This window comes from Rhinatrema bivittatum, unplaced genomic scaffold (genome assembly GCF_901001135.1).
Source record: "Rhinatrema bivittatum unplaced genomic scaffold, aRhiBiv1.1, whole genome shotgun sequence".
NCBI classification, from domain to species: domain Eukaryota; kingdom Metazoa; phylum Chordata; class Amphibia; order Gymnophiona; family Rhinatrematidae; genus Rhinatrema; species Rhinatrema bivittatum.
This window is the reverse complement of record NW_021820750.1, coordinates 96,356-119,716: the sequence shown is the minus strand read 5'-3', so window position 1 is coordinate 119,716 and position 23,361 is coordinate 96,356. Positions and strand designations below refer to the sequence as shown.

Below are 23,361 nucleotides of genomic sequence, written 5' to 3'. Positions count from 1 at the left end.
GCGACACATCTGTCCTTACCCAGCTGTGCGGTAACCCGGTCCCACCCCCCCTGCAGCGGCCCCCTCAGGCCGGACCCCGGCTCGCACCGCCTCCTGCCATCTTGCTCTGGTTTCCTCCGCACGGAGGAGTGGGAGAGAGTGCGTGAGCCTGGGTGGGGCAGTGCGACACGATGCGACGGGGGAGGGGAGGGGCGGGCGCAAGACAGAAGGCGCCCAGGGCACCTAATCCCCTTGCACTGGGCCCTGATCCCGTAAGTCACACCACCCTCCACAGTCCCCTATATTGACAGAGAAATATCTACAGTACCTACGATGTAAACTGCCTCAGGCACGAGCTAAATGCAAAAAAAGAAAAGAACCATGACGCTGGCGAATCTTGTGAACACATCCCTATTGCAGGGTTCTAGACCAGATCAATGTGAACACGTCCCTATTACAGGGTTCTAGACCAGACTGATGTGAACATGTCCCTATTACAGGGTTCTAGACCAGACCGATGGGAACACATCCCATTTACAGGGTTCTAGAACGGACTGATGGGAACACGTCCCTATTACAGGGTTCTAGACCAGAGCGATGGGAACACATCCCATTTACAGGATTCTAGACCAGACCGATGGGAACACATCCCATTTACAGGATTCTAGACCAGACCGATGGGAACACATCCCATTTACAGGGTTCTAGACCAGACCGATGTGAAAATGTCCCTATTACAGGATTCTAGACCAGACCGATGGGAACACATCCCATTTACAGGATTCTAGACCAGACCGATGGGAACACATCCCTATTATAGGGTTCTAGACCAGACCAATGTGAACACGTCCCATTTACAGGGTTCTACACCAGACCAATGTGAACACGTCCCTATTACAGGGTTCTGGACCAGACCGAGAACCATTAATGGGTGCACCATCTCCCGAGTCTTCCTATGGCTAGAAGGGCACCTACTTGAGATGAGGATGAGGTGAAGTCTGTTGCCTGGATGCCGTTCCTGGGCCCTGCTGAGGAGCTGGCGGCCTGGGCTGCTGCGGGGAAATGGTTCCAGCTTTGGGGGTCTGTACTGGAGAAGCACCAGCCGGTGATCTGGATGGCTGTGGGGAGCTGGGGGATCTCTGCAGCTGGGGACTCTGAGGCTGCTGGCCCTGCGGGGATAGCTTTGGCTGCACAGGACCTCCGGCTTTAGGTGCCTGGCGGGGAGCACCTGGAAAAAGAGAGACACACAGGCAGAGAACAGCCAGCACATCAGGAAAGCTGCCCGTAAACAGGCCGAGGATGGGGTGATCATGCCGGCAGCATGTGGGCACAATAGAAATGCACAGCTATTGGTTTTCAGCTTTCCGGTTTTCTTTATGTAGGAGTCATATACTGCTTCAAATGAGCTTTTGCAACCTCTCTGTGCAGAATATAATGAAAGGCTTTGCTTATTTTAATGTCTGATGTGTCCTTATAATTTTTAATGTATGTGGGTCATGCATTGTGAACCACTTCACGTTACATAAGAGTGCGGTATACACAAATCTTCAATAAATAAATACTTTTTATTAGGGATATGTAGCCCAAACTGTTTTGATTCGCTTTGTTTCTTTGTTTTTTTAAGTTTAATGCTTTTTTGGGGGGGAGGCGGGGTTGTTTTCCAAAATGCACCCCCCATTAAATGCAACACCCCATCCCAAATAGCCCCCCAAAAAACAGGCCTCCCCAAGGCCCTCCACCTCTCTGCCTGCCCCTTAAAATCAAACTGGGGCCTGGGCATCCCTTGCCGGGCTGAACCGGGCCCCTCCAACTCCTCTGCCACCCACTAAAATCTAGCCTGGGGCCTCGGCCTACTTTGCTGAACTGAACCAGGCCCAGCTGGAACCTCTCTAGCCCTGCCCGTCCTCCTAGGAAGAACTGTGGGAGCCTGGGTCCTCTCCCTGGCCCCCGCTTACCCCTTCCTGCAGGGCTGGATGAAAAGGGCAGGGGTTTCTGCTCTGCTGGATGCCTTGAGGACAGAGCCACAGTGACTTCTCCTCAGCGCCTGTCTCGGGTGCGGCTGGCACTTGACTGGAGGCTGAGCCGGGCCCAGGCCCTGAGTTTGAGTTTACAAGGAGGGAGGCCATTTCTTAAAATATACATATAAAAAACAAATGGATCCCAACATTTTTGGGGGTCTGTCAAGAGAGGCCATTTTTTGTTTCTTTTATTCAAAACAGATTGAAAATGAGCCTCATTATTGCCATTTAATACATATGTGACCTTGTTGGGAAGTCACTTTACCCTCTACTGCCTGAAGGACAAACTGAGGCCTAAATTTTCTAAGCCATGATAAGGGTAAAACATGCGATAAACAGCATTTATCACGTGCTATTCAGGCACCACACATGTCCCTATTACAATTATCTGCTTTGCATGTGATCTGCATGCATGAATTTTGCAAATCCATGCAAAGCAGCGAATGCACACCTAATTCCATGCTAATAAATCAACGTGACTGGCTTAGAAAAAAAATCAGCCCCATCATTTTATCGTGTTTGAAGAAGGTGTAGATATTTTACTGCGGGAGCATCAGAATGCTAGCGCCGGTCCCAGTGCTCCCACTGTATAACTTAAAGGGCCCTGAGGCCCATAGCTACACTACTCCCAAAGTTAAAAATTCCCCCCCCCCAGGCTCTGCCAAGACCCCCACCCACCCCTCCGCTGCCTACTGAGGTGGCGCCAAGTCAAAAAGTCAAAAATAAAAAACATTTTAAGTTGTGGAACGATGCCCCGCCCATTCCCAAGCCCCTCCCCTTTTGTCAAAATTCCTGTTCCAATCATATCCGGCCCCCCCCCCCCCTTTCAGAACCCCCCTGCAGTAGCTGACACTCCTGACACCCCCTCTCTGGTTCCCCCTTCCCAAAATAGGTCAGAATTCCTGGTTCCCCGAGGGCCCACCCCCCCCGACCCTTACATCAAAAAAGGTTCTGATGACAAGGGGTCCCCGGCATCTGACCCCATCCCCCAAACCCCTCCACACCTCAGATAAGCATCATTGGTGGGGAGGTGGAGGCCCAGAGCGTCCACTAGCTCCAGGCCCACTCAACGCCATTTTCCACCTCCTCACCCACAATGCTTATTTGAGTTATGGGGGGGGGGGCGGGGTTTCCTGGGAGCGGGGGTCCAGGGATCTCCAAGACCACCAGGTCCTTTTTTGGTGTAAGGGCTGGGGGCCCACTAAGCACCAGGGATTCTGGGCTATTTTGGGAAGAGGCGCCTGGGAAGGTGTGGGGGAGTCTGTGGGTGCCGGGGGGGCTCTGCCTCTGTAGGTGGTGGGTGCCACGGCCCTTGGAAAGCAGCCACCATCGCACATGTTTGCAGCCTCCACTGTGATCTTTTTTTTTTGTTTTATCGCGCGGTGTTTATGTGATTATAAAATAATGCAGTGATATCGCCGCCACCATAAAATACTGCGGCTGGATAAATCTCCCCATGAGACCCTGAGCCCTCTGAGGAGAGGGAAAGAGCTATAGGATCTGCATGCGCTCCCCCAGTGCAATCCCTGCTCTTTATAATCTCTCGATTCCTACAGCAAGTCAGGTTTCTCTTCTGCTAGGTGAGAACTGGAAGAGGACTCAATAAAAAGAGTGGTAAAGGTGCGGCTGGGATTTCTCCCTTCCTGAGTTCTGCCCGGCCCTTGCCTTTCTCCCAGGTCTGCAGAGATATCCCCCCCTGCATGGACATTATTTCCCCACTCTTTTTCCAAAACACTCAACTCACCTACAAGTAAAGCGAGTTCCCCCCCCCCCGCAAACCTCCCTCCCATAACGGCATTGCAAGGTCTGACAGCTGCAGCCCCTCATCCCTCTTACATTATTTCTATGCTTGGGTCAATCACAGCAAATAAATAAGAACCACAGCCGCCCTTTGCTTTAGAGGTGGCTTCTACACAGCCACAAAGGGTTAACTGCAAATGCAGAGGTCCCAGGCAGGGCCGGAGGGAGGGATGAGGCTCCTCAGCTCTGACTCTGTCTGTGACATTCGGTTTTGCTGATCTGCATAAACTGAAGCTTTTGCCTTCGCACTCCAGCTCTTTGCCTCTCTAACAGGGACTCGTCAGCGCCCCAGCTCTAAGCGAAGACGCAAACATTATGTAGGGCGCTTCCTTCATTCACAGACAGGAATGCACCAGCCTAATTTCGTCCTCTCGCTGTGGTTTTCCGGATCTCTCCAATTCACTGAACACACTGCTAAAAGTGCACACTCTCCCCAGTACGGGAGGGGCAGTGGTCTCGCACCAACTCCTCGGGCTCAGCTGAAAAAGATCACTTGAAGAGGAAGTTTCCAGATGTGCTCTGTCCATGTATGAACCCAGGCGTTGGCAACTCCAATCCTGGAGTGCCAGAAACAGGTCTGGTTATCAGGATATTCAGAGTGCATATGCATGAATAGATCTGCACGCATTACCTCCGTTGTAAGAATGCATAATTATTATGGATATCCTAAAACCCGGTCCTGTTTGTGTCACTCCAAGACTGGAGTTCACTTAGACTAGTCCTCGAGGGCAGCCAACACATCGAGTTTTCAGGGTATCCACAATAATATGCTTGAAAAAGAGGGAGGCCATGTGCATGCAAATCTACCTCACGCATATTCATTAGACGCATCCTGAAAACCCAACCTGTTGGCGCTTCTCAAGGGCAGGGAATGAATTCCACTGACGCAGACCAAGGGTGGGTAATCCCAGTTCTTGTTGGCCACCAACCTGTTGGGATTTTAGGAGATCCTGTTTGAATATGCATGAGACAGATTTTCATACAAATGAGGTAGTGTGCATGCACATGCATGAGAAATAAAATCTGCTTGATTGGTGGCCCCGAAGGACTGGAATTGCCTGCCCCTAACCTAGACCCTTCTAGAGTCCAGCAGGACGTGCGATCCAGTGCTGTTGCTCAATGGCTTCTTTGCAACCCATAGAGCAGAGGTGGGCAAGCTAAGGCCTCTGTTAGGATTCAAACCCACCTACGGAAATGAGTTGGGTCCTAGGCCACAGCAGCTTCTCACTTCCAGCCGAAAGTGACATCATCGGGCTGGACGTGAGGTTGCCACTAGCCCATCACACCTCAAGGAGAAACCCTCTCACCCTCCACTTCTCAGATGCTGGGGAAACTCCCCCTCCTTAAGACTCAGAAATTCTGGACCCCCCCCACCCCCCATCTGCTGCTTCCTTCCTTCCAAGGGGGGACCTTCTGTCCCCGCCATCCTACCCAGACTGTGCCCTAAAGTGACTCTCAAGCCATAAATCGTGCCCACCCCAGCACACAGTCTACCTTGTGGGGTGGGGCGAGGCTGGGACAGCTGCGTATTTCCAGGCTGAGGCCCAGGCTGGGGCTGCATCTGTGGTTTTGCTGGCTGGGGCTGCACCTGCTGAGATTGGAAAACAAATGCTTAGAAAAACACACAATTAAGTAGAAAAGTGGCCTCTCTCACCACACAAACTAATAGCGGGGAACTAACTCCCCTAGTCCTGAAATGCTGTGATCGTTAAAAGAAATCTCGCACACTCCTATGGTACCACAAACAGAGGCGCCAATGTGCTCCAATGTTCCAGCATTATGCACCATAAGAACATCCAGAATCTGGTTTACATTTTCTAATGTCCAATGTGCTCCAATGTTCCAGCATTATGCACCATAAGAACATCCAGAATCTGGTTTACATTTTCTAATGTCCAATGTGCTCCAATGTTCCAGCATTATGCACCATAAGAACATCCAGAATCTGGTTTACATTTTCTAATGTCTACTTTGCCACCATTTTTCTTGCTACAACTCCAGTTACAGCAGAGAGTTTGGGTGGAAGTAGCTGGAGAAAGGCTGTGGGGTCCACTGAAGGACCTGGTCCAGAGATCCTTGGACACTGGAGAAGTGTCACAAGATTGGAGAAGGGCAATTATGGTTCTGCTTCACAAAAGTGAGAGGAGCAGAGAGACGTTTGAGAACTAAGGTGGGTTAACCTTGCCTCGGCAGTGCCGAAGGAAAGGATGGTGACCTATCTACAGTCCAATGGGTTGCAGGATCCGAGGCCACATGGCTTTACCAGAGGAAGGTCTTGTCAGATGAATCCGATTGACTATTTTGATTGGGTGACTAGAGAATTTGATCATGGAACAGCACTCGACGAGGCTTGCTTGGATTTCAGCAAAGCTTTTGACATGGTCCTGCACAGGAGAATCAGGAATAAAATTAAAAGCCTGAGAGTGGCTCCCAAGGTGGTGGAATGGATTACAAATTGGCTGACCGGCAAACGTCAGCAAGTATTGGAACCTGCTCTGAGGAGAGAAGCATGATGGGTGGAGAGCCTCATCGATTGGTTCTAGGGCCGGCCCTGTTCAATATCTTCCTGATTTTGTGGAGGAGAAGTTTGTCTTTTTGTATATACTGCTAAACTTTGCAACCAAGGGGAGACACCTGAAGGAATAGATAAAATGAGAAGTGATCTAAGAAAGCTCGAGGAGTGGTTGAAGGTTTGGCAGCTGGGATTCAATGCCAAGAAGTGCAGAGTTGTGCATCTGGGGTGCGGTAACCCAAAAGAGGTGTATGTGATGAGGGGGGTGAAAGACTGATGAGCACGGACCAAAAGAGGGATCTTGGGGGTGATAGTGACTGATGATCTGAAGGCAGTGAAGTACTGTGACAAGGCAGTGGCTAAGGCCAGAGGGAAGTTAGCAAGTAACACATTTAAGACTAATCGGACATTTAAGACTAATCGGAGAAAATTCTTTTTCACTCAACGCACAATAAAGCTCTGGAATTTGTTGCCAGAGAAGGTAGTTAGTGCAGTTAGTGTAGCTGGGTTCAAAAAAGGTTTGGATAAGTTCTTGGAGGAGAAGTCCATTAATGGCTATTAATCAATTATACTTAGGGAATAGCCACTGCTATTAATTGCATCAGTAGCATGGGTTCTTCTTAGTGTTTGGGTAATTGCCAGGTTCTTGTGGCCTGGTTTTTGGCCTCTGTTGGAAACAGGATGCTGGGCTTGATGGACCCTTGGTCTGTCCCAGCATGGCAATTTCTTATGTTCTTATGTTCTTATGATGCTGGGCTGCATAGAAAGGGGCATAGCCAACAGGGAAAAGGAGGTGATAATGCCCTGTACAGGTTATTGGTGAGGCCTCACCTGCAGTACTGTCTTCAGTTCTGGAGATCCTATCTCAAAAAGGATAAAGACAAGATGGAAGGGGTCCGGAGAAAGGCAACCGAATGGGGTGGGATCTGTACCAAAAGACTTATGAGACTGAAGGACTGTGGTAACTCGGGCGATAGCAGCTTGCAAACAGCCAGAAGGTATAAGGAGGCAGACACTAGCTGTTTCCCTTTGTGCAATTTATTTACAGTAACAAACAACATGCAAAGCAAACCAAATATGAATTGCACTGATCCCAGACTCTCAATTAGTTCATCCACTAATGGTACTGGGTACATGTCAGGTTTTGAGACCTTGATGACCTTTTTAAAATCAATGCAGAACTTTATGCTCCCATCTGGCTTCTGCACCAACACTATGGATGAAGACCAGTCACTGTTAGACTTCTCTATAACCTCGAATTAGAGCATCTCCTTCACTTTAGTTTCAATGACTCGGCACCTGGCCTTGAGAATCCATTAGGGTCACTGCCATATCACAACTCCAGGAGGCGTAAAGATGTCCTGCTGCACTAGGTGGGTACGACCTGGAAGGTTTGAGAAGATCTCCTTATTTTGCTTCACCAGCTACTTTATGTCAGCTTCTGGACAGCTGCTCTCCGAAAGGAATCTGGGTTCGGTTCACTTCAGGTTGGACCTCTGGACCAAACTCTCCTTCTTGCACCAGTCTACACTCCTGTGCAACCCACTTCTTCAGAAGGTCTACGTGGAGATCTGAGTTTTCTTTCATTTATCTGGCTGGGCTATTTTGTAATCCACGGGTCCTGTTTTCTCCAGAACTTGATAGGGTCCTTGCCAACGGGCTAACAACTTACTTTCTGAAAATGGGAGGAGGACAAGAACGTGGTCTCCCAGCTGGAATACTCTTTGGACCATAGAACGATTGTAACCTCAGGCTTGAATAGCCTGAGCCTTCTCTAGGCATAGGCAGGCTGCCTCTCCAGCCTTTTTAAGCGATCCTGCACTCAGAGAATGTAGTCAATGAGGTTCTTCCCTGGGTTCTTTTCGTTTTCCCGTTTCATGAGCTACAGTATGTCCAAGATTTCTCTCTGTCTCCTCCCATACAGCAACTCAAAAGGGGAAAACCCCATCAAGGTCTGTGGAACTTTGCAGATTGCGAACAGCACATAGGGTAGCAATATGTTCCAATTCTTGCCGTCCTCATCCACAAATTTCCTCAATATTTATTTGAGTATCTTGTTGAAGCGCTCAACGAGGTCATCGGTCTCTGGGTGATACACACCGAAGCACATAGTGTTTTTACCTTGAGCAAGGTGCAGAGTTGTTTCATTACCTTGGATATAACTGGGATTCCCTGATCTGGCAGGATCTCCTTGGGCAGCCCAGGTCGTGAAAATACCTCCATTAGAGCGATCGCCACCATCAGGGTTTTCATATTCGGTAGTGGTCCTGCCTCTTGATATCTTGTGGTATAGTCTAGAATGATGAGGATCTACTTATTTCCTCGAGTAGATTTCTCTAGTGGCCCCACCAGGTCCATGCCCACCCTTTCGAAAGAGGTCTCAATTATGGGTACTTGTATACCGGCAGGCTTTGTGAGTTGGCAGGTAGGGTAAGACTGCCAAATACAACTGGACCTGTTTATGTGAACCCGGCCAATAGAACTGTGCCAAAATTTTCTCTCGAGTCTTTTCCTCCCCCAGGTGACCCCCCTAGAAGGTGGCTGTGAGCTAGTTGCATAACTTTCTGGTGATATGGTTTGGGAACCAGGAGCTGTTCTATCAATTCCCCTTCCACACTTCCCTTTGTAACTCAGTAAAGTAGGACCCCTTTCATTACAAAATAAGGAGGAAAAGGGTCTGTAACTTGCATCCCAGGGACTGGCTTTACATCCACCCTCTGTATATGCTCCTGGGCCCATCTGAAGTTCCCCAAGTCACTCCCCTTTTCCCACTCAAAGGGGCCAAGTATGACATTCTGGGTGATGCTGCGGTTCTTCCCCTGACTCCAGCCCTTCCTCCTGCTTGCCTCTAAATTAGCAGCACAACTGTACTTGTCCTGTTGGCATTGCTTCCAGGACTTAGGAGTTTTAGAGTCTTTATGGTACAGGTCTGGGTATTCCTGTTCTCTTTGGCCAGTCGCAGGTCCGTTCCACAATGGCCGCTCTTACCTCCAGTCCCAGGTTGAAGGGGGCCCACCGATGCTGCGGCTGAACCCTGGTCAAAGACACGGCTGGCCACCCCTGAGGCCCAACATGCCGCACTAGGAACGCTGCTCAGCTTAGCAGGGTATCCCTAGGCTCATGCGCAGCTCAAGCACTTTTAAGGAGCCCGCAGCGGGAAATACACCCCAGCACCCCTGGATGACATCACAGGCCTTTCCCTATATAAGGCCTGCTTTGACCTGTCTCAGATGGCTTGACAATAGGTCGAAGTCCTCAGAGTAGCTGTTTGCCTCTTTGTTCCTGGTTCCTGTTCCTGGTCCAGTGCCTTGTCTTCGTGTTCCTGGTTCCTTTCTGTATCTTTGGAGTTCCTGCATTCCTGTCTTGTGGCTCCTTGTCTGTCTTCTGTGTCTTCCTGCTGTTCTGCCTTGCCTCCTTCCCTCTGGATTGACTTCTCAGCTTGACCTTGTTTCGGATCCCCAGCTTGTCTTCGTTTGGATTCCTGGCTTCACTTCGGACTGCTTCTTGACTGGGTTTGACTTCTGCCTTCCTTGTGACCACTGCTTGTTCCTCGTCTTGTTGAATTCCTCCTGCCCCTGACCTCGGCGTGCTCTCGCCTCTGCTGTAAACTGCCTGCCCTGACCACTGGACTGACTTTGTTCTATTCCCGCTGGCCAACAACATCTTCTGCGATGGATTCATCTCCTCACAGAGGCCCACGCCTACGTCCAGCCGGCTCCAGCACCTGAGGGCTCAACCTAAGGGGAACGAGGGCTGGTACAGGTGAAGTTCCTGTTGGGCCTCTGTTCCAGTCAGCTCCGCCTGCCGACAGTGAGGACCCTGTGGGTAGAAACAACCTTGCCTCAGTCCAAGGGTCCACGTCCACAACAATTCCAAGGGAAAGACTTCTGGAAATGTCAATTCTTCATTGTTTTGGCTGGTTCCAAAGGTTCTCAAAATTTGGATAGTTCCATCCTATCACCATGGGGTAGGGTAGCCAAGGAATAACTCCAACTTCTATTCTATCTTGTTTGACAGGGTCTTTCAGTTGTTGGATATTATCGTTGGTCCCCATGGATGCATGCCAGGGTCACAACTCTGTCGTAGTCAATCTGTATCCTTAAGGTGATCTGAGGCAGTTTCCTATAGACTCCATCACAAGGACCTAAATATGCATCCCCTGGAGGAGAGGAGAGCCAGGGGAGATAGGATACAGACTTTTAAATACCTGAAAGGATTTAATGATTCATAAAAATCAAACTTTCTGATGGAAAGGAAGTTGTAGAACTAGAGATCACGATATGAAACTCCAAGGAGGCAGACTCAGGACCAACGTCAGGAAATATTTCTTGACGGAAAGGGTGATGCACGCATGGAATGCCCTCCCTGGAAGAGGTGGTGAAGCCAGGAACGGTGAAGGAATTCCAAAGGATCCCAGCGGATGGACATGAAGAAATTGGGAGGTGTAACCTGCACAGAGTGGCAGTAACTACCCTAAGCAACTTACTGGGCAGAATGGCTGGACCATTTGGGCCTTTATCTGCCGTCAATGGCTCATTCAGTCATTAAAATGTGCGCAGCTCACAGGGTCCACAATATCACCAGACAAAGTTCCTTTATTAGAGAGCTCCTCGAAGGGCGCACACCAGTCAGATTTTCAGGATATCCCTAACGAATAGGCAGGAGACAAAATCTGCATACAGCTGAAGCCATGTGCATGCAAATCTGCCTCATGCATATTCATTAGAGATAGCTTGAAAATCCCACTGTGTGCAGCCTTTGAGGGCTGGAGGTTTCCCACCCCTAGCAATGTTTTGTGTTTTATTGTGAATAAGAAGTAGATTGCTAGAACTTTCACTTATTGCCATTGCTGATCGCTTTTGATAAAACAGGGGCAGGCAACTCTGCTCCTGGAGTGCCACAGACAGGCCTGGTTTTCAGGACATCCCCAGTGAATATGCATGCGACATATCTGCATACACAGCAGCGCGTGCAAATCTACCTCATGCATATTCATTGTGGATATCCTGAAAGCCAAACCTGTCTGTGGCCCTCCCTAGCCCCGTGATAAAAGATTTTAGTTTTCAGATACTGGCATGTTGTGCTCTTTTACTACTACTGTTTGCTGTCAGATGACATGACTTAAGAGTCTGTTTTCATAAAATATTTGCCATGGGCATGGAACTGAAGAAACTCTTTGAAAACAGGGTTGTGGGATAACCAAACTTCTTAGGCTGCAGACATAAGCCACACTGACTCCAGCCTTCTTTCTTAACGATAACACAACTTCACACTGCCATCTGCTTTCCTCCAGCGGTATAACTTACAGCTCCACCTTAGGTCAGAGATGTGTCAGGAGCTGCCTTCTCCTGTCTATTCCCATTCTATGCCCGCATGGGCTCTCTCCCTCTATGGCTATTAAGGTGGACCAGGCTAGATGCCTGGTCCCACACAGGTTAAAGCGGGTGCTAAGGCCACTCTTTTACAAGGGTCCTGTTAGTATATTCCTCCAGTCTTTGCAAGAATTGGTTAAAAACTGCCAGACACTGGTACACTGTTCCCTACCAAGTATGCTCCCTTGACTGTGCTGGTACTTACAAAAGGCCTTTGAGAAGAGGGGACAGGTGATCCTGTAACAAGAAGCTGTGCCATTTTCATGACCACCAGGTCGGCTACAAGTTGCCTGTCTTCTTCAATGTGTTCCCCAATCAGTGGCATAGAGCTGTCCATAACCTGAAGGGAGAAAGCAAAACAGAGGTAAAGAGGTGTCCATAACCTGAGGGAGGAGACAGAACAATCACAGGCAAGGAGACGTCCATAACTTGAGGGAGGACAGCAGAATAGTCAGAGGCAAAGGGGTGTCCATATCCTGAAGGAAGAGAGCAGAACAGTCAGAGGCAAGGAGGCGTCCATAACCTGAGGGAGGAGACAGAACAGTCAGAAGGAAGGAGGCGTCCATAACCTGAGGGAGGAGACAGAACAGTCAGAAGGAAGGAGGCGTCCATAACCTGAGGGAGGAGACAGAACAGTCAGAAGGAAGGAGGCGTCCATAACCTGAGGGAGGAGACAGAACAGTCAGAAGGAAGGAGGCGTCCATAACCTGAGGGAGGAGACAGAACAGTCAGAAGGAAGGAGGCGTCCATAACCTGAGGGAGGACAGCAGAACAGTCAGAAGGAAGGTGTCCATGACCTGAGGGAGGAGACAGAACAGTCAGAAGGAAGGTGTTCATAACCTGAAGAGAGAATGCAGATCAGTCAGAGGAAAACGTATGACTGTAACCTGAGGAGAGAGTGAATGCATAGACATTCCTCTATGGGAGTCTAAATATGTGGTATTAGTACATCTGTAGACAGATATAAATAACCTTTTCCAAAAGGACAGGCTTCACCTTAACCAGAGTGGAACCAGGCTGCTGGAGCTAACCTTTAAAAAGGAGATAGAGCAGCTTTTAAACTAGAATAGTTTTATATTTATTTATACTGATTTTAGCATAGAGTAATATAATCATTTTTTAATTATTGTAAGTACTTATTATAGTTTTAGCATTAGAATGTGAGTACTTATTTATTGTTATTTTACTATGCTGGTTTGTATTTTAATTTTTAATTAATGTATGTGTCATTTTTTCTCCTTATACTTATTTATTGTAAACCGATATGATGGAACCCCGATATGTCGGTATATAAAGAATAATAAACTATAAACTATAAAACAAGGGGGAAAGCCGACAGTCGCTCAGCAGCGCATGGTTCGGAGGGAGGTATCTCCGAAGGTTACTAATGAAACAGGAGAGTTAGGGCATCCCGACAGTGAGGTTCCAATAAAAGCAAAAGTAATCCAGGCGCCTGTACGTAACGAACCACCTGAGATAAAGATTCCAAATTTTATTTATTTATTTATTTTATTTAAAAACCTTTCTATACCGTCGCAACGGTTTACAAATAGGCACATAGACTAAGGTAAGTAAATGTAGGATATCTTACATTCTAACAGGTGCCAATAAAGTTCGGTTACAATTTCATAAATAAAATCATTATTTGAGTAATGTTGGTCAAGTCCAGGTATATTATTGAGTTACTATCTCTTTGAGATATTACTTCTTAAATGTAGGATTGAGTAAATTCATTCTCATCTGCATTACCTTGTACTTTCATTCTCTACCCTCCACACTCTTTAGTGAAGGCTTTTTTAAAGAGCCATGTTTTTAGATTTTTCTTAAAAATTTTGAGATTATTCTGTAATCTGAGTTCGGGTGGCATCGTGTTCCACAGTATGCCAATGATATCCCTTGTGGTAGCGCGTGCGGTTGGTGGCTGGGTCACAGCCAGGGGAAGGCACCTGGACACTCTGCCTGGGTCATAGTGCTTTTTATTTACAGTGCAAGAACAAAATGGCCAGCGGCCCTCAGTTTAAAGTCAGCAGTGCTCTTCAGCAAACAAACCAAAAACAGTTCCATGGTGGCCCTTATGCCAAAGTCTACCTGATCTTTCATCCACGTAATCGGTGCGGTTCACCTTACTTCAGGCTACGTGCTAATGCAGCTCAGCTTCACCAGCCTTATAAATACGTGGTCCTTGCATAACCTGGGCCTCCCTAACCTTCTCAGGCCCTCAGGTTTTAAGGACTGGTGAGGGGCTCCTCCCTTCACCCAGGGTTCCCTGCGGGATTCAGCCTTAAGGAGGACCGGGCGGGATAACTGTTCCCGGGTACACTCACATCCCCATCAACTGAAAAGCAGGTTTGTTAATACAAACAAAAAACCCACTATGAAATGTCCGCATGCCAATGCCAGAAGTCCAAGAAGTAAGATGGGAGAGTTAGAGGGTATAGCAGCGAATGATGAGATTGGCATAATGGGCATCACAGAGACTTGGTGGGAGGAGGACAACCAATGGGACAGTGCCATACCGGGGTACAAGTAATACTGCAATGATAGGGAGGATCAACTTGGGGGCGGGGTGGCACTTTATGTCCGTGATGGCACACAGTCCAACGGGATAAACATCCTGCAAGAGACTAAATGCTCAGTAGACTCTACGGGGTTGATTTTAAAAGGCATGCGTGCGCATCCATGTGTGAGCCGTCAGCATGCGCATGTTATAAAATACAAATCCTGTGCGCACATGCACGCCGGATTTTAATGCCCATGTGCGCATGTGCGGGAGGGGATTTTTGAAAAATACGTGTGGCGACGCAAGTGAGCCTAGACGATTTCCCTCCCAGTCCGCTCCAAATAAGGAGCGGACTGGGAGGGAACTTCCCTTAACTCTACCCTTCCTATCTTTTCCCCTCTCCTCCCCGACCCCTAAACCTACCCTAGCTATCCCCAAATTATTTGATTTGATACTTACTGCTTCTCAGGAGCAGACGTAAACTCCAGGCACCGGCAGCCAGCCGGCGCGTGCTTCTCCGGGACAGCGTCTACGGGCACTATCCTGGCCCACCCCCCACCATGATCCTTTCTTCAGCCCCGGCACCTCTGCGCATATCGGGGGTTTCACGTGTGGCTGGGCCCTTTCGAAAATATATGCAGCGTGCGCAGGGCCCAGCCACGTGAAAGACTAGGGGGCACTCCATGAAGTTAGCATGTGGCACATTTAAGACTAATCGGAGAAAGTTCTTTTTCACTCAACGCACAATTAAACTCTGGAATTTGTTGCCAGAGGATGTGGTTAGTGCAGTTAGTATAGCTGTGTTTAAAAAAGGATTGGATAAGTCCTTGGAGGAGAAGTCCGTTACCTGCTATTAATTAAGTTGACTTAGAAAATAGCCACTGCCATTAGCAATGGTTACATGGAATAGACTTAGTTTTTGGGTACTTGCCAGGTATTTGTAGCCTGGATTGGCCACTGTTGGAAACAGGATGCTGGGCTTGATGGACCCTTGGTCTGACCCAGTATGGCATGTTCTTATGTTCTTAACCCCCTGTATTTGTGCATTGGGCTTCCAAAATTCGGGCTTATATGGGTAGAAACCCCATGTGTGTTGGGTAAGAGTATAGTGATAGGAGTATACTATCATCCACCTGGACAAAATGGTCAGACAGATGATGAAATGCTAAGAGAAATCAGGGAAGCAAACCAATTTGCAAGTGCAATAATAATGGGAGATTTCAATTACCACAAAACGCTGGTGCAGGAGAAGTCTTAAACCACCATTTTAGGTGTATTTTAATAGTGAATCCAGATAATACAATATAGTATTGTTTCTATTGGCAACTCCATAGACTCAAACAAGAAGATATTAAACAGGTCCCCCGACACGGTCCCGTGTTTCGCTGGGCTGCATCGGGGGGGACCCAGGGTATATTCAAATCTAAAGAGTAAACACAAAGTTAAGTCAGAATGATGGAAACAGTGGCTACATAGTAAAACCTATTCGACCATGTACATACCTCTGACGTCATACCCGGAGCGCGCAGGCTCTCACAGATGTGGGATATTTAAACATGAGAAAAAGGCGCGAACGCGGCAACTCTCGCGAGAGCTGTCAAAACCCTCCAAATCTCGGCAGATCCGTCCCTACTGTGGCCATAGACAGACCTCAATAGAAAAGGTTCCCCTCAATTTCTTTATTAAGACCATGGGGGGCCACCGTGTTGAGCATGAAGATCCATTTCTGCTCCCTGCGACCGAGGATCGAGGGGTAGTCCCCGCCCCGGGAAGGGCGCCTGTTTCAATTACGGGCAACATCAGATTGCCTTACTAAAGGCGTGGTATATGCTGTGAAATGTCCTTGCCCTCTACTCTATGTGGGTAAAACCACGCGTATGCTAAAAACTCGCATGATAGAACATTGTTCTAACATCCGTTTACATAGAGTAGATGAGCCCTTAGTCACCCACTGGACAGAATGTGGCCACTCCATTTCTGAGCTCTGCTTCACGGTTCTCGAGGTGGTGGGCCGCCCTTCCCGGGGCGGGGACTACCCCTCGATCCTCGGTCGCAGGGAGCAGAAATGGATCTTCATGCTCAACACGGTGGCCCCCCATGGTCTTAATAAAGAAATTGAGTGGAACCTTTTCTATTGAGGTCTGTCTATGGCCACAGTAGGGACGGATCTGCCGAGATTTGGAGGGTTTTGACAGCTCTCGCGAGAGTTGCCGCGTTCGCGCCTTTTTCTCATGTTTAAATATCCCACATCTGTGAGAGCCTGCGCGCTCCGGGTATGACGTCAGAGGTATGTACATGGTCGAATAGGTTTTACTATGTAGCCACTGTTTCCATCATTCTGACTTAACTTTGTGTTTACTCTTTAGATTTGAATATACCCTGGGTCCCCCCCGATGCAGCCCAGCGAAACACGGGACCGTGTCGGGGGACCTGTTTAATATCTTCTTGTTTGAGTCTATGGAGTTGCCAATAGAAACAATACTATATTGTATTATCTGGATTCACTATTAAAATACACCTAAAATGGTGGTTTAAGACTTCTCCTGCACCAGCGTTTTGTGTTACTTGCGAATGTGCAAGGTTCATGCTTCTTCTTCTTCTAGATTTCAATTACCCCAATATTGACTGGGTAAATGTAACATCAGGACTTGCTAGAGACATAAAGTTCCTGGATGTAATAAATGATTGCTTCATGGAGCAATTGGTTCAGGAACCAACAAGAGAGGGAGCTATTTTAGATTTAATTCTTAGTGGAATGCAAGATTTGGTGAGAGAAGTAACGGTGGTGGGGCCACTTGGCAACAGTGATCATAACATGATCAAATTTAAACTAATAACTGGAAGGGGGACAATAAGTAAATCTGCAGCTCTAACACTAACATATATAAAACACAGTAACATAGTAATGATGGCAGAAAAGGCCAGATGGTCCATCCAGTCTGCCCAGCAATTTGCTTATGGCAGCCAAGGCCACTCCGTGCAGGTTACCACCATGCATTCTGTTAAGGGAAGTCACTACCTCTGTGCAGGTTGTCTCCATGTGTTCTCTTAATGGTAGTAAACATTCAAAAGGGAGAGTTTGATAAAATGAGGAAGACAGAAAAAAACTGAAAGTTGCAGCTACAAAATTTAAAAGTGTACAACATTGTTTAAAATACCATCTTAGAAGTGCAGTCCAGGTGTCTTCCACGCATTAAGAAAGGTGGAAGAAAGGCCAAGTGACTGCCAGCTTGATTAAAAGGTGAAGTGAAAGAGGCTATCTTAGTCAGAAAAACTTCCTTCAAAAATTGAAAGAAGGATCCATCTGAAGAAAATAGGAAAAAGCATAAGCATTGTCAAGTTAAATGTAAAACATTGATAAGACAGGCTAAGAGAGAACTTGAAAAGAAGCTGGCCATAGAGGCAAAAACTCATAATAAAAACGTTTTAAAATATATCCAAAGCAGGAAGCCTGCAAGGGAATTGGGTGGAACATTAGATAATGGAAGGGTTAAAGGAAAACTTAGAGAATATAAGGCCATCATACAAGACTAAATTAATTCTTTGCTTCGGTGTTTACAAATGAAGATGTTGGAGAGATACCCATTCTGGAGACGGTTCTCAAGTGTGATGATTCAGATGAACTGACCCAAATCATGGTGAACCTGGAAGATGTAGTAGGCCAGATTGACAAACTGAAGAGTAGCAAATCGCCCAGACCAGATGGTATACACCCCAGGGTTCTGAAGGAACTCAAAAATTAAATTTCAGATCATTTACTAGTAATTTGTTACCTATCATTAAAATTGTTCATTGTACCTGAAGACTGGAGGGTGGCCAATGTAACCCTGATATTTAAATGGGCTCCAGGGGCGATCCAGGATACTATAGACCAGTGAGCCTGACTTCAGTGCCGGGAAATATAGTGGAAACTATTCTAAAGAAAAAAAATAACAGAATATACGTACAGATATTATTTATGGAACACAGCCAACATGGATTTACCCAAGGGAAGTCTTGCCTCACAAATCTGCTACATTTAATTAATATCTAGATAAAGGTAAGCCAGTAGATACAGTGTATTCGGATTTTCAAAAGACGTTTGATAAAGCCCCTCATGAGAGGCTTCTAAGAAAATTAAAAAGTAATGGGAAAGAAGGCAATGTAATTTTGTGCAAACTGGTTAAAAGACAGGAAACAGAGTAGAATTAAATGGTCAATTTTCTCAATGGAGAGAGGTAAACAGTGGAGTGTGTCAGGGATCAGTGGAGTGTGTCAGGGATCTGTACTTAGACCTGCGCTTTCTAAATATATTTAAAAATGATCTGGAAAGGGAAATTATGAGTGAAGTGATCAAATTTGCGGATGACAAAAAAATTATTCAGAGTAGTTAAACCTCACAGGCAGATAGTGATAAGTTACAGGAGGATCTTGCGAGACTAGAAGATTGGGCATCCAAATGGCAGATAAAATTTATCGTGAAAAGTGCAAGGTAATTCATATAGGGAAAAATACCCCATGCTGTAATTACATGATTTTAGGTTTCATGATAAGAGTTACCACCCAGAAAAAAGATCTGGGTGTCATAGTGGATAACACATTGAAATCGTTGGCTCAGTGTGCTGCAGCAGTCAAAAAAGCAAACAGAATGTTAGGAATTATTAGGAAGGCAATGGTTAATAAAACGGAAAATGTCACAATGCCTCTGTATCGCTCCATGGTGAGACCACACCTTGAATACTGTGTACAATTCTGGTCACCGCATCTCAAAAAAGATATAGTTGCGATGGAGAAGGTACAGAGAAGGGCTACCAAAATGATAAAGGGGATGGAACAGCTCCCCTATGAGGAAAGGCTGAAGAGGTTAGGACTTTTCAGCTTGGAGAAGAGACGGCTGAGGGGGGATATAATGGTCTACAAAATCACGAGTGGACTAGAAAAGATAAATGTGAATTGGTTGTTTACTCTTTTGGATAACAGAAGGACTAGGGGCACTTTATGAAGTTAGAAAGTGGCACATTTAAAACAAATTGGAGAAAATTCTTTCACTCAGTACATAATTGTTATGTGCACGGACACGTGCTCAAGAGCGTGAGCCCCTGTGCTGTGACGTGACTGACACAACCACAGGGCTGGCCATGGTCCACGCTGTTGGTGGGCGAGTGTATCCGGGCACGGGCTGGCTGAAACATGAACACTCTTGACTTGGAACAGGAACACTTGGCCATCCAATATGCTCCAGGAACTGAGAACCAGCAACTCATGCTGGTCTCTGGGGTAGCCCTCCGGCCACTCTAAAAGCCCTTTCAGACTGCTGCTTGGAAGTGGTTTGAGCATGAGGACAGACGGATGTAGGGGACTCAAAGGTGACTCTGGAGACGTGGACAAGATGCTGGAGACTTGGATATGAAAAAGGCGAAGCATGGCTTGAAACAAACAAGATGAGGACTTGGGTTTGGAACAGGCAGATGGTGGATCAAGGACTCCAGAGACCAGGGACAGGACTCAGGAACTCAGAACTCAGACTCAGGAACTTGGACTTGGAACTCGGAAGAGACTCCGAAGACTTAAACCAGCGGCGAAGACTTGGACAGGACTCTGAAGACTTGGATACAGTAACAAAGACTTGGACTCAGGAACCAGGAACCCATGAACAGAAGACTACGAGAAACAGGAGGCCTTGAAGGACCGATAACATTACAAGGCCTGGAGCAGCAGAAGAAGTGGCCTTTTAAAGACCCGAGGTGATGACATCATCATGAAGGGCCACGGTCCCATTAAACTCCAGCAGGGGCACGCGCCACATCGGAGAATGTCGGCAGCATTTCAGGTCACGCAGGAACCAGGATCAGCATCGGGCAGGAGAGTGGCTGCACAGGAAGCAGGCAGCGGCTGCTGGCACTGGGAGTCAGCGATGTTTCTCCTGCCGCGGGGCATGGTGGCAAGACTTGAGGTGGTGTTGGTGAGTGAGGCCGCTCATAGGACCTTCCCACGAGCAGAATCGCAGCAACACTTAAGCTCTGGAATTCACTTCTAGAGGATGTGGTTAAGGCAGTTAGTGTAGCTGGGTTTAAAAAAGGTTTGGATAAGTTCCTGGAGAAGAAGCCCATAAACTGCTATTACTGGCATTAGTAGTATGGGCTGTTTTTAATATTTGGGTACTTGTAACCTGGATTGGCCACTGTTGGAAACAGGACGCTGGGCTTGATGGAGCCTCAGTCTGACCCAGTATGGCAGCTTCTTAGGTATGTTCTTAAACCTACATGCTTTCTGTTCTCATGGTCTGTACACAGATAAAGTAAGATTCTCTCTGTGTTGTTAGAAATTGCCTGATCTAATGATTTTTTACAGCGAATATACAGTATGAGATCATTAGAAGAGGATCCAACCATAGATACGAGCTTGCACCATCATCAGAAGCTCTGACAGGCACGCTGTGGAGGGACACAAACAGGCCGATGCAATATTAGGTGCTGAGGTCACTGCGCCACTGAACACACGTGCTGAACGTGCCAGACTTATGCCCGATGCAATACCGGGATTAGCGCATCCAAAACGCGCGTCGCTAATAATGCTCATCACATGTAAATTCCAATGACACGAGGCTATCAGCTATTACCCCGCGATTCAAAAACGTCCCACGTGGCCAATGCGCTCATTGAGCCTGGAAGCTGGTGTTAAAGCATGCCACGCTCAAGAGCTCAACCTAAAAAACAAAAATCCTGCTTCCTGTGGGTCCTCCTATTAGGATCGTCGCGATACAGAGTAGGAGGAACCACAGAAAGCAGCATCGTGCAAAATAATATAAAATTCTGGGAGCCCAATAGACGCCCACAATATACGCGGTCCAGGCCTTGTATATTGTGCCGGTAGCGGGAGAAAATGGAGACTCGCATTGAGCGTCCGTTTTCCTAACCCGCACTGACGGCCACGTCTCCTGGCGCCCGGTGCCGAGGAGACCCTAGGGACGCACAATTTCCCCCAGCGCTTCCTTTTTAACGCCGCAGCTCGCAGGCCTCCTGCATCGCGTGCCCGGGAGAGGCGGGCGTTAGGAAAGCAAGAGCTCGATCACGAGGGCCCGTTTCTCACGTGCCGGTATTGCTTTGTCCTGAAAGGGTCCTGATGCCTGAAGCTTCTTGCACGTAAAGATAGAACAGGAAAAAACCTTAACTGATTCAGGCCCTAACTGCTTTTTTTTTAAAATATTATTGGGTTTAATGCATTATCAATGTAAAAAAAAGCGAGAATGGTGGAGAGACATTAAGTAACCAATATAGGAATAGCAATAGAGAACACAGGGTGAAACACACCACCGGGGAACAACTGGCAAACATCTGCTCTTATAGGGAATCTGACATCTGGATCCTCTCTGTACCCTTGTCTGAACAATGAGCCTTTTGTTTGTATATAAAACAAACAGAGAAGGCAGGATCTCAGTACCTTTTGTCCTTCACTGGTTCTTCCTCGTGAATTCACACGCTTTGAATAAGGAGGCCAGAGATAATGCAAGCTGTGAATACTGCTGGTGTCTAAGCACATCTGCCTCAACAGAGGGCACCCTGCACCTTCACAAGAACAGTGGCGTGGGCTCATCCTGCCACAAACCTGGGAAACACTGAGCCCGAGGCCAGTCCCCGATCTCCCAGACTCGAATAGGACATCTTGCCTTTCCCTGTCCAGGTAAAATAAGAAAACTCGCAATTGTACAGCACCGCTACTAATGATTTCTATGGCTCTTCTGTCCAATATCACAAGGATTACTTACAGAAACAAGAGAGCCTAGGTTTTATAGGCAAATTTGGTTCTCTCTATGGGGTGATTTTGCCAGGTTCCAGACGATAGAACTTGTGAAGTACATTAGGCCAAACGCCCCTCCTCCTGAGCTCTCTCAAGGTCACACGGTAACCGGAACTCAAGGTCAAGTCAGGTTCCGGTGCTCGTTCAGAGAAGACACAGGCGGCCAGCAGCGTCCATCAATTCCATCCTGGGACTTCTCGGAGATCTTCTGAGATCTGCAGGTCCAAGCCTCAGGCGCTAGAGCAGCAGGTAAGAGCGATCAGACTGCGCTGGGAGTGGGACAGGCCAGGGTATGTGCGAAGGAATCGTTGTTCTAAGGGGATACGCAGGGTTCGTGCGCGGCAATTTCTCAGACTGTGACTTTTAAGGCTCCAGCCCTCTCTCTTCATGCAGACAACATGCCAAAAAGCTCTGCCGCCTTCCGTTCTGAGGACAGGACCGCAGCGTCCTCAGGCCTAGCGTGCTGGAGTCTTCCGTTTCCAATTAAACTCCTCCCTAACAAGGACTGCTCTTCCCAGAGCAGCAGAACAATGACTGTTCCAGGCAGCAGGACTTTCCATCTGCATCTTCCTCCTCTCCCCGCTGACCGTCCTGCCGCTGCAAGCACTTAGGAATCCAGCGCCCTGCAGGTCAGGGCAGACTTCGGCCTCTCCTTGAGTTCCTGCTCCTCTGGTTACCTGGAGCTGGGAAAGCTGCGGAGATAACCCTCAGGGTGCCTGGTTAGGAATTGTACCCGGAAGGGATACTTAGGGTCCGGAAGGAGCTTCATCCTTCCCTCACATCCTTAACGAAAGGTCGCAACAGCTTCCCAATATTTCACTGCAGTTTCAGGTTTAATGGGGGGAGGTCGGTTTATTTTAAGCTTCTATTTCTTGTCTAAACTTTTAGCTAAATTCTAATTCTACAGCGTTATGATGTTAAACTTCGTCATACGCCTGAACGCTGCTTCTCCACATTTACCAGCGAGGGATATCACCAACTGGAAACACTAAAAGTAGGATTCACCAAGACTGCCTAGGCCGGGAACCTACAGCTCGCTGCATGTAATCTTCACTATTCGCAGGACTCACACAAGCAATGCTCCCTCCAATTCTGGAACAGCTATCTGCACATGCACTTTCTTTTCTGCAACGTTTTATAACCTGAGTTCAAATTTGTGAGCTACAAGCCAGAATAATGCAAATAATATCGGGATTTCTTGTGCGTGCGCCGTGGTCAATATTCAAAGCGTGTTCAGCGCCATTTAGTCGATAAGCAGGACTTATGCAGCTAAGTAGTGGCCACTGAATATGCGTCCACGTTCAGCGGCTGTCGCTTAGCCATATAAGTCCCTTGGCTAACAAGTTAGCTGCATAAGTTGTGGGTGGACAGGGGGCGGATTGGGGCTGAGTGAGTGAATCATAT

At 47.6% G+C, this 23,361-nt stretch overlaps 1 protein-coding gene across 1 annotated transcript in view; it reads right to left on the bottom strand.

Moving 5' to 3' along the window:
• LOC115082077 (synapsin-3-like) overlaps positions 1-23,361 on the bottom strand; it is a gene marked incomplete at its 5' end in the record, with an annotated part of 84,559 nt that overhangs the window by 10,275 nt on the left and 50,923 nt on the right. The window contains 3 exons of the mRNA XM_029586343.1: positions 955-1,207; positions 5,292-5,388; positions 11,887-12,021. Of these exons, the coding sequence (XP_029442203.1) occupies positions 955-1,207; positions 5,292-5,388; positions 11,887-12,021 (485 nt within the window). The remainder of the gene's footprint in view (positions 1-954; positions 1,208-5,291; positions 5,389-11,886; positions 12,022-23,361) is intronic.